Raw genomic sequence first — 12,232 nt, 5'->3', positions numbered from 1 at the left:
GGGCATTAAATGTCATAAGAGACTCCCTCATGGTGCCCTTTATTAGCTAAACAATGCTCTCTGTTTGTCAACATGGAGCTGCCGGTAGTCTGAGTGATGCCTCCTCTGGTTGCAACAGTGTTAAACACTAAGAGGCTCCACCTGGTGGCACAGTCAGGTACTACAGCTCATGTAGAATACGTTTCCTGACATGAATGTTCTTAAGTTTCTATCTCATTGATTAGTATATTTTTAATTATCAATTACCCAATAGTCATTAACATCCCTAAACTTGCTGAATATCATGTTGGTGCTCGGATGTTTTTGCTAGCATATTAGCTAAAATAATCTTAATAAAGTAACTTAGAAAGTTAATGCAGCTTAAATTTGAAGTAAAATCAAACTACTGAGTTGGTCATAATGAAACACCATAGATACTAACACTCAACAATTACTTGATTTTAAATTAAAATTGCAATTTAAATTAACGTGATTAACAAATGACAAAGGCTGTTATTCAGGATGAATGTAGCGTGACTAGTTGTGGTCAGGTTTTCTGACTAAGACGGTTCTGGGACTGTTGGAAATCTAATGATTCTTTCTGTTTTTACAGTTTGTAGCTCTGAACAATGGTGTCATTTTGGGTGATTTATAAAAACAGATAACATCCATTTTAAACCTGTTGGTGCTTTTTGAGGTTCAGAAGGATTAATAAACAAAATAAATTGGGGAAAAAAAGCATCAAACATAAACACACCTGATCTTTGGGCCAGGAATGAGCGTAGGGGAGCAGCCAGCTGGTGGAAACAGCAGATCGCTGCTGACCGCGAATCTTCAGCGAGCTGATCACTGGGATGCGATTATTGTCACCTGGAGGGAGGGAAAGGAAACAAGAGGCAGAGAAGTGAAAGTGAGACGAGAGTTTCACTTTGTCATTTCTTTAAATAAAAAAAACAGATTCTGTCCTGAGTGATAACCCTGAAATACGCTGCAGTTTTAGTGTGTTACAGATTAGATTCAAACATTCACCAACATACAGGATCTGACGTAACCGTGGTCTGAGCGATAAAGTGTTTAAAGATGTCACTGCCAAGAAAGGATTAAATGTAACATCAGGAAACTGCAGATTTACTAAAACTTTAGATCAAGTTGCACGAGGCCAGTAGATGTTATTACCACAGATGTTGCTGCACTACAGGGACATTAAAACAACCTGTGATATATATAGTATATTTCAAATGACCTGAATTTAAATAACATAAAATTGTACTTGTGATAATTATTGTCGTGTTTGCAATTTTATTCAAAAGCTTTATTTCTAGCTTCATGAGAGCAGGTGCAGTTCTGCCTTCAGAGACGAAGACAATTAAGTTTTATGAAAGTGATCGCACCAGTTCATGTATGAAACAACTGTGAATTAATAATAATTAATAATTAATAATTAAATAAAGATTGAAGAGTTTTTATTGGTGCAATGCAAATGCAAAGTGTTCTCCAGGCTGTGCTGAAACAATAAGGCGTTACATAAAGAGCAATTCTTTAAAGAGATCTCAATGCTGCATGCTAATCCCTTCAGTCATGATCCACTGAGCATAAAGCGGTCACCTGGTTATTGTTAATGCGAGCGACGGGAATTCATGAAACATCCTGCATTCATTTTTCATGAGTCATGCATTAAGGGCAGGATTTGTGGTCTCAGTGTAAAGCGTTACTCACGAGTCTAAGTGCTGTGAGTCATAGTTTGGATGTTTTGTGCTACGGTGAAGAAAACAGCTAAATATTGAAAAACCTTTGAATGAACGAGGTTAGATTTTTACTCTTTGGAGCTCAAGTTTGATTTATTTTCATGCATTAATCTTCTGAACAGGAGAGAAGTTTGTCGTGTTGATGCCGTGTTAGCTGAGAGGCCTTTAGTGATTCTGTTCATGGTGACAAACAGGCACGAGAAGCGTTTATACTTTGGTATGTTGCTTCTATTATTGTAACTCAGACTGCATGTACAGTGTTTAACTCATGTACTAACCAGGGGTTCTCAACTGGTGGGTCGCAACCTAAAAGTGGGTCGCGGACCTGTTCTGGGTGGGTCGCGGACAGCTGGTCAAAATTAAATAATATATAATGTGTGTCTCAGGTTGGACTTATTTTTTTATTTTGAAAAAGCTTCTGTTTTGACAGGCATGGTAACCATAGTTTGTTTGACGTTCATTTTACGTTTGTGTTGATGTTTGGACGCAAGATGGCAAAGCGCAAATATGACCCGGAGTATTGAAAATGTGGATTTTCATACTAGGGCTCGACCCGAATAGCCAACTATTTGTTCGCTGTGGTGGAATCAGGATATCAGTTTTGATCTCCGAATATTCCTCCCACCTCCTCCTCCTCCTCCTCCTCCTCCTCCTTGTTCTCCCCTTGTGCTCAATAGTCTGAAGACTACGGTACAGTACTTAACAAATTAGTTAATCACTGTACTTTGTGTTGTATTGTGTGTGTTACTCTGTATTCTGGACTTTCCCAGCACAGCGAGCATCGGTGCTGCTGCTCCGGTCCGGTTTGCTTCTTACCCGAGGTAATGACTCGGAGGGTCTTGGCCACGCCGGCCCACGGTGGTCCCAGAGAGACGAAGGCCTTGATGTAGCGGTCCTTCCAGGCCTGCGGCTGCTGGTTGAGGAAGTACAGCGTGTACATGTTGCCCATGCTGTGGGCGACCAGCACCACGGGCCCGCCGGCCTTCTCCGCCATCTCCTCGATCATATGCTGCAGCGCCAGAAAGTAATCTTTATTCTCATCTGGAGGAGAAACAAACAATAGAGACGGTGAGAACACGAGCTTCCCCCAGCTGGGAATTCCCTGCATTCCCAACATAAGCTTCACGTTAGATTGTTTCCTGATTGGACAGCAAGACTCGGAGATGACAGGAAATTGTAGCCGGATGGGTAAAAGTCCCTGAACTCTCCAGGTTTCCTTCTTCTCTGGGTTTTTATTTGACAGATTATTTAAACTCCTGCATCTCTATGGAAACAGAACAACAAGGAATAGAAGAAGAGAGAACTGAAAACTGTCTCCTGTCACACAGCTGTAACGCCATAAATCATAAAAAAGCAGAATAAAAGTGGATTTTTTTGCATTATTTATTGTATTAAAAAAATGAAAAAACTTCTAATCAACATGTACAACATTTTTCCAAGTGCCCACAGGTGATACCAATACTGGCAAACAAAGGTGACTCTTCATAATGTAGTCATTGTGCAACTTATATATATGTATATTGCAGTACTTGTCTCCTGTACACAGCCTGCAGTTCAGCTGAAAAGTTCCTGGATTTTTCCAAACCAGCCTGTCGGTGTGAGCTGAGTCAGTCGAGGCTTTTCAGCTGCAACAGGAACTGCTGAATTTTTTTGTTTTTTACAGAATCTGTTTTGAGCAAACAGTGTATTTTTTGTTGATTTTTAAAAATGAAACACGCAGATTTACGGGATCCTGATGTAATACTATGATTTTAGGCTCGACTACGTTCACTGATGCAGCCGCACATCACCGACGGTTAGTTCAAGGACTGCTGGACAGTTGAAAACCAGACAAATCAATCTGTTTTCATAGTTTCTAGCTGTAGTGCAATTTTGGCGACATTTTAAAAATAACCTTTTAAACCAACTGGCTGGTTTTGGGGTTCACTATAACTACCAACATCCTTTTTTTATTTTTTTATTTTTAGTGTTGTTGCTTCTTGGAGACAAAACAATGTTTAATTAAAGCAGAGTGATAACACGGCAGCAGCACTGTGTTCTGTCTGTGTGACGTGAGCACTAACTAATGTGATTTACAGGCTTCAGGCAAAGTCACGAGTCAACTCACGAGACTCTTCTGTTCTTTTTATCTATTTATACGCAGAGACAAAAAGGAAAACGATCACAGTACAATACAGCTGCTTGAGAGGAGCGTACACTGTGTCTCTGTAACTGAACATTTCCTGCCTGGTGACTCAAACACAATAAACAGTATTTTATTATCTGAAATCTCCAAATTAAGGCCATTTCTTTCTTTTTTGAAGCGACACAAAGTCACTTATTCCCACTTTTATAACTACTATTGTGATGCACAGCTTTCTGATCCACGGAAACATACAATAAACCAGCTGATTAAAAACTCAGTTGTGCGATTATTGACACATCAGCTGAGTTTTAGTATTAATTCTAAATGTTTTATTAGTGTTTAAGATGCTCCTCGAGTTTACACCAGAATATCTGTCAGAAAATGCTGCTTGGTTCAGGAAATCTTTCGCTTTTTCTCTTGTAGCTTCAGCCTCTTCGCTCCAGACAATAAGGGAGGAGCTGAAAATACAGATTTTTAAAAATATAAACTAAAAACCGACATATTCAGTCTGGCTTTAATGTTTATGGTTTTAGTTCTAATATTTAAATGTTTCTAAAACACTTTACATCTTTATTGGATCAACTGATTTTGTGAGATACTTTAAAATGTTATTTTTTAATAATCGTACCATCTTTTATTTATATTTTATCATCTTAACTTCTCAGTAAATCCACTGTTTCTTGAGTCTAAATCTTTTTTTTTAGCATCGTATGTTTCGTCCGTTGCTTTTAAAACACTTTAAGCTGCAGCTGATTTGTTTGAAAGCTGCTGCAGAAATAAAGTTTGATTGATTAAAGCAGGAATCCTTCAGCGTATCATTTCTGACGTCTATTAGAAAACTTCACCAAATCTAACCTAAAAACTGTGACATTTCATTAAAATCACTTTATTCTACATGCCTCATTTAGAAATTACAAAAAATAAACCATTTGCTAGAATCAGATCCTGCAAAAAACAAAAAAATTCTGTGTTTTCTGGGGCAACCGTGAAGCCATCAGTGACTCAGCTGTGACCAACAGTCAGGTGGCAAAAATTGATCGACCCTTTAGTTGAACTGTAGGCTGTGTAGACGGAGCAGAGAGGAGACGGGTGTGGAAACTAATTCAGAATGTAAGGAAATGTAAATAAGTGCAATTTTTTAAAAGTATGTAAAATATCTATCATAAGTGGAGCCATGTTGTCTGTTTCTAATATCTGTAACCTCGGTGGGGACTTGGAGAAGCGTTGCACATGTTGATTCCAGGCTGTAACCTGAGAAAAGTCGAGCAGTTTGTTTAGTAAGTGTGAAAGTCTCAGCGTCAGCTTGAAGGTACTTTAGTGCACATTCATTTGTTTTAGTGTCTAAATTATTAAGTGTAGTCAAAATTCAAAGTCTGTTCTGGTAAATATAAACTTCACCAGTTGTTTTTTACTTTGATGTCCACTTTTGACCACGTGTGTCCCTGGTGTTGTGTGTTTTGTGTGTTTGCTTACTGGGGGCCTTCCTCCAGTCGTAGGGCGCCCCTCGGACGTCGTCGCCCCTGGTGTAGCCCCACTCCACCAGCGCCTGCACGATGCTGAAGAAATACATGCCTGTGACACACAAACGCAACAGAAAGATGAAGCACCGAACACCTCGGTGACAAAACACGAGCAGAGACGGTAGTTGTTCTTCTATCTTTGTGAGGACACGTCTAACTTCTCTAAAGCCCTTTTCCACATGTGATACGTCGTTTGGCTTCAACAACCTGTTAAAGTGACGACAACACACCAGGTGATGAATGACACGTAATAATGCAACAGCAAATAAAACACAAGCAGCTTATTAAAGCGTCCACATAGCTGCCAGCTGAGTTTAGTTATGATTTCCTAAACAGAGACAACTCCATGTGTGATGATAATCTGCTGCTTCTCCAAACCCTGATCCATCCCGTTTCCATGTCGGGGAGATTTTATGATTTTAGGTCGTTAATAAAGTTACTGCTGCAGCTCTCTGTCTGTGGAGACGCTCATATGGATCCTGCTGCTATTTGATGTTGCAGATATTTAATAAACTCAGAGGAAGGATCGTCTCTGAGGTGTTATCGGTTCAATATTGGAGCTAAAATGTGTGAAAAAGTCCGTCCCCATGACTCAGAGCACCGCTGTTTGTGCACGTTAATGTCACTGCAGGCCGTTCAGACTTGGGCTGGGACTCAATGACCAGAGAGCTCATCAGACGTGAAGCCGTCCCGTTAACAGAAAGCAGAGCTTGTCTCAAAGAGGCTACCGAGGACTGACTCACCCACGCTACGTTTGCTGGGGTCCAGGAACTCCACCGAGAACGTCTGGCCGAAGCCCGGGACCTGGACGTCGACGCCGGGTGGCGCCGAGGTGGTGTGAGTGGTTCTGTTGTAGATCAACCTGCACGAGGAGAACCGAATCTGAGTCACTTCTGCATCTGCGGCGAACCGCAAACACTCAGAAATACTTCTTACTACGATTGACAGCAGACACTTCCCCGTTTCACTCCCTGGTTTTTTTTCCCGGCGTCTGGTCAGATATGAGCGACAACAACTTCCCCAACTCTGGGGTTTTTAAAAATCTCACGCAGATGTGAGAAAAAAAAAAAAAAACATCATGCAGAAGTGAGTCATGGCAGAAAACCACGCTGCAGTCGTCCTCACATGTTTTCACAGCCTCCCATTAAAGAAGGAAACAAACAGCTGAAATAAGTTGAAATTGACAAAAGTAATAATAAATAAATAAAAAATGTTATGAAAACCATGACATTGCTTTTAAATTGTGGTTCAACAGAAATATATAAAAGAAACAGAAAAAAAAAAACAACAAGCGTCTCTCAGTCAGACTTCTGCACCTGTTGAGAGGTGTTTGGATTTTGGCCCACTGCTCATCAGCAAAGTGCTCTAATTTGTCTGGAACAGTTTCTTTTTTTTAAATTATTCTTTTCAGCCACAATTCAAAAGCAACGTCTTATTTCTCTAAATCATAATTTAGCAAATTTTTATTTATTCTTACTTTTTACAGTTTTAGTTATTTGAGTGACTATTGTGAATATTTCTTTAATGGAAGGGTATGACTAAATGAGGACGACTGCACATAAATGCTTTAACTTTTTTTCATGCATTTGGTATAAAAACTCTGAATTTCCACATTAAACCTGCTTCCAGTGACCTTTAAAGCTTCGCTGTAGGCGCAGACAGTTGGGCTTAAACCCGGATTTTATTCTTTGTATGTGAAACCTGAGTCGGCTTGACTTAATGGCTGGTGTTGGGACACCAGACTGGATTTCTCACTTCTGTGAATCAGGCCGTCTGACTGTTTACATTAAAGACGAGCTGCCAGTCGCTCATCCAGTCAAACTAGTCCGATCAACTGCGTCCTGATGAGCTAAACTAGCAATAAAACCTCGTTCAGGAGCTACTCAGGGCGGATACGTGTGAGAATCAAATGGATTACTGCTATTAATGCGCTTACTCATCCTGAGCTATTGCAAAAGAGTCACTAAACCGGTTCTGTCCGCCCACCTGAGCAGCTCGTTGGATTCTCTTAGTCTATTCAGAACGCCTGAAAAATGAGGTACATTACTGTCAAAATTTCAATTTAGTCTAATTTCATTTAACCTTCTGATCAACAAAACCTGAATTCATAAATTCACAAAAGTATAAATTCAAAGTTTCAACATTTCGATTGTCCTTGAACGTCTCATTTCTGATGCTGCATTCTATTAGAAAACTACAATAAAATCACTTTTTTCTACATGCTTCATTAAAAAAAAATTGCCAAAAAATGAACCATTTGCTAGAATCAGATCCTGTAAAAAACTAAAAATTCTGTGTTTTCTGGGGCAACCGTGAAGCCATCACCGACTCAGCTGTGACCAACAGTCAGGTGGCAAAAATTGACAGACTTTTCAGCTGAACTGCAGGCTGTGTAGACGGAGCAGAGAGCAGACGGGTGTGGAAACTAATTCAAAATGTAAGCAAGCAAGCAAAATTTTAAATAGTAGGTAAAATATGTGTAGTATGTGGAGCCACGTTTTATGTTTCCAGTATTTGTAACCCCAGTTGCACATGTTGATTTCAGTGTTGTTCAATGTTTTGTAGAATAAACAAACAGTCAAAAAGTCCTCAAATCCAGACTGTGCAACTTTTTAAATAAGAAATATAATCAACAAACTCTTCTGCTCCAACCGGCTTTGACCGCTAGCTTCTGGTGGCTAATGTTAGCGAATGAGTCTCACTTGTGCAGAGTATGCTTAGCATTTAGCATTTTACGCTAAATGTCAATTTTAAAAAAATATTTAAATGCTCAAAATAAGATAAATTTTCCTCAGTTTTAAGGCTTTAATGTCACAGAATAATAATAACAACAGATGGTTTCAGGTAAACATATCTTGAAATGTGACTTTTTCAGATATTTTAACATTTCTGATATTTTTAATTGTCACATTTCAGAGCCTCTTAATGCGGCATAAACGTCCCTGAAAACATGATTTGTGAAATTTTGGAGGTAAAAATATGGACAACATGATACTTTTTCCTCACATTTATTTTTCTGTGTCTTCACCATCATGGATTATGTGTAAAATGAGGCTAATTCATTTTAATACAGACATACAAATATTTATATACAAATAAATTGCATTTTATTTTTATTGTAGTTGAGATTTGTAGATGTACAAGTCATATTTGCACACATCTGGATATTTTCTACACTATAGTTCAATATGTACTATATCTGAACTGTATTTTTTCTTTGACATCACTGTATTTTATTACTTCCCTCTATGTGTTTTTTAGCCAGTTTTAGTGCTTCCGTGAATAGATTTTTATGTTTTACAACCAGCGGTAGATGTGCTGTAAGCGCTGTGTGTAACTTCCTGTTGGCCAAGAGAAAAGTTCACGAATCAGTCGTCCAACTGCAGGTAAAGACCTGAAGTTAGACGAGAATTAACGAGCTGATATCATCACGTAAACCTGGATTATTTAACCTGAGTTTGAAGAACAAGAAGCACAGCAACGATTTAGTAAGATCTCTCTGTTCAACTGCATCAGAGCAAAGATATTTTAGGTGACATTTCTCATATTTACACAAATAAACAATCAGTTACACATTTTCTGGTAAATTAAAAGCTCACTCAGCTTGTTTTTTAGCTTTTTGAATGATCAGCATTTTGCTTCCTCGTGTATCTTCTTGATAACTGAAGGACTCAAAGGTTGATTTATCATGTGCAGCTCGATGACTTTTCACAGACAGTCGAACAGGTCATGAAGCTCATCCTTATTAATGCAGCTCAAATCACAGACGCACCACACTGACCGTCAGATAGCGCAGCTTCAACGTGGAACGTTAATGATTTCTGAAGCTAAAACAGCAACAACTCTAATAACAGCGACCCTAATCAACAACAGGACATTCGTCTTGTGCGTCCTGTGGTGGACAAACCTGATGTTGTCGATCCAGCAGTCGATGGCCACCGGAACCAGCAGCTCCAGGTTGAGCCACAGAGTGAAGTAGGTGTCGGTCTTCTTGTAGCAGATGTAGTGGACCACGCTGGGCTTGTCCAGCCTCGCCTCCAGCTGGTTCCCCAGATCTCCTGGAACTGCAGCATCAGCAGCAAACAGCAGTCAAGACAAAGGTTCTGCACTTCCATAATAAACATCATATGTAGCCTGAAGTCCAAACCAAAGCTCATGTATGAGGCAAAAACACATTCAGTTTTTAAAAAAAAAAAAAGCAGATTAGCTGGTGGAAATGTTAAGCTTTTGTCGAGCAACAGATAAACCCAACAAATAAATGTCTAAATGCCAAAAAGAAGAATGATTTTTGGACTTTATTAACAGAAAACTAAGAATAACAGCTTCTGGAAAACATATCTTGAAATTTCAGCCCTTTTTTCCCCCATACATATTTTTTTATTTTATTTTGCAATTTTTTAGACAGACAAACCATATCTGCACACCGCCTTCTCTTTTTTTTTTTTTACATTTAACACACTGCATACATCATGACATTTGTTTTTCATTTTTACACTATATATTTTCTATAGAACCATATTTTATTACCTCATTCCAGTCTTTAAGTCTGTCTTTGTACGTCTGTGAGTGGTAATAAATGGTTTCAGGTTAATATATATTTTAATGTAATTGTATTTACGTAGCTGACAGTTTAAAAATTTTATTTTGTCAAAATGCAAATTTTTTTTTTTAGGTATTTTAATACTTTTCTTTATTTCCTTTCTTGCACCAAACTGGACCAGTATGAGGAATATTTGGCACTATAACATGTAAAAAATGCTAACAAATTTCACCTTTTTCAACAAGTTTATTAAGTATACATGGTAAAAATTTTTAAAATACATTTATTTCTGTAAATATATGCATATTTATTTTATTTTATATTGAGATATACAAGCCATATTTGCAAGCTGGATATTATCTGTTGTTTTTTTTTTTGTTTTTTTTACATTTTTGTCCACTGCGTATTTGTAGTGAATATTTTGATATATGCATTTATTTTTATAATAAATATGGCAGTGTTTTACTACCTCCTGAGTTTTTAGTCCATCTTCACACTTTAGTGAGCAGCAGTAATGATGGAAGGCTTCAGATTAACACATCTTTGCATTTTAACCGCCCACATTATGAAAATTCTCTTCAGTCCAAATGCAAACTTTTTCCGGTGGTTTAATGCTTTTACAATTTCCTTTTGACACGTTCTTGCACCAAAGTCAACAACGGACCGGTATGAAGAATATTTAGAGTGTCACGTGTTGCTAAAAGGTTTTCTTCAGGCAGTTTGCAAATACTACACTATAATCAGAACAACTCACGGGGCAGTCGGTAGAGTCTGGCAGGAAAAGGTAAGCAGTTCTTTGTAACTCTGTGTTGAGTCAAACATCATGACACAGGATCATTCAATCTGCACAGACTGGATTTGTCACACGATGATGTGAGCTGTGAAGTCAGAATTTATCTTCACAGAATAAAAGTTCTTTTAGAGCTCTGATAACGAGACTTTGGGGGAAATTAGTGAAGATATGGAATCAGTTTATCACGTCTTGAGGTCATGTAACGTGGACACAGACGCTGTTTCACCACAACAACAAACAAACAGGCCGAGGTCGATGTGGGTCAAGCAGCTCCACAGACTTTTATCGGACGCTCGTGTAGACAGACAGAAAAGCTCCGGTTGCAACACAGATAAGACTTCTGTCGACCCAAGACCTGAAGGAATTCAAACTAGCTGCACGGACCTAAACCTGGATTATACATTTAAAGCTGCACACAGTGTTTTAGAGTCCAGAAAAGTCAAATAAAGGACTTTTCCTGGTGTCCTGGTTGCTTAAAGGACTGCTGTGCTACAGAGTCAGATCCTGTTCCAAGTTAGTCATATGATCAGGACTGCTGGACTGTAAACAATCACTGGAAACACACACACACACACACACACACACACAGGAAACACACACATACTACACAGCACAACAAGTAGTAGCATGTCTGCACACAAAAAGCTTTAAATACCGACTCAATCCCCCCACTTACATCGACATTAGTCAGCCTATTAGTGTGTTTTTATGTGAAAATCCCAGGCAGCTCGTCCAACCGAACTCCATTCAGAAATCTCTCAATTTATATAAAAGCGAAAATTAAACTAACGGCATCTTTTAGAGTGTGGCAAGTATTTATTGACGCAGCACAGAACTAATACTCAAATTTGAATGCTTTAAAATAAAATTCAACGTATAACACCGACCACTGCGATGACAATCCAGGTGTTTTTGCCAGAAGATGACAATTGAACCGACAGGCCAAACATGTACAAAAGTTGTAATTTAACTGACGTACTGAAAAACTGGACAAATGTGTTAAAGCCGAATTAAAGCTTGGATAAATCCTAACTAGAAAAGTGTTAAATCTTGTTTTGAAATTCGCACAACGTTTGCTACAAGCGAAGAGAACGAAACTTGGTGAGCTTTTAAATGGAGTCTGGCCTGACTTGACTTTCGCTAGCTGCTGATGAGCTAGCTGCGCGGCTGTCAGTAATTTGCAACAGATGTTAAAAGTGAAAAGGACCGGAAACGGTGAAGAAACACCTACTGAGGACGACGGGGGGTCTCGAGGACTGACAGGGCTTGTCTCCGGGACATTTCTTCTGCGGTCTCCCGGAGCTCAATGCCGACAACAGCAATAACAACAACAACAACACGCCGACCGATGAGGCGGTTTCCCGGTGCCAGCCCGCCATGGCTCCTGCTGTCTCATAGCCGGCCGACCATGCCCCCCTCTCCGGTGTGTTCAGGTCCGCAGACGAGTTTCTCTGGTTCGCTTTTAAACGCCTGCGCTCATTTTACCAGTCCGTTCCCTCCGCCGACGATCATTACCATCACGAGGTGCAG

The 12,232-nt window shown here is 39.2% G+C and overlaps 1 protein-coding gene across 1 annotated transcript in view; it reads right to left on the bottom strand.

Annotated features, from left to right (window-relative positions):
• pla2g15 (phospholipase A2, group XV) overlaps window positions 1–12,232 on the bottom strand; it is a 15,064-nt gene extending 2,832 nt beyond the window's left edge. The window contains exons 1-6 of the mRNA XM_008286529.1: window positions 11,934–12,232; window positions 9,277–9,433; window positions 6,113–6,231; window positions 5,323–5,421; window positions 2,541–2,765; window positions 737–849 (exon numbers count right to left, since the gene is read on the bottom strand). Of these exons, the coding sequence (XP_008284751.1) occupies window positions 737–849; window positions 2,541–2,765; window positions 5,323–5,421; window positions 6,113–6,231; window positions 9,277–9,433; window positions 11,934–12,081 (861 nt within the window). The 5' untranslated portion in view covers window positions 12,082–12,232. The remainder of the gene's footprint in view (window positions 1–736; window positions 850–2,540; window positions 2,766–5,322; window positions 5,422–6,112; window positions 6,232–9,276; window positions 9,434–11,933) is intronic.

The sequence above is a fragment of the Stegastes partitus genome, unplaced genomic scaffold (genome assembly GCF_000690725.1).
Source record: "Stegastes partitus isolate 25-593 unplaced genomic scaffold, Stegastes_partitus-1.0.2 Scaffold458, whole genome shotgun sequence".
Classification (NCBI taxonomy): Eukaryota; Metazoa; Chordata; class Actinopteri; family Pomacentridae; genus Stegastes; species Stegastes partitus.
The sequence above is the reverse complement of the archived record's forward strand: the minus strand, read 5'-3'. Positions and strand labels throughout refer to the sequence as shown.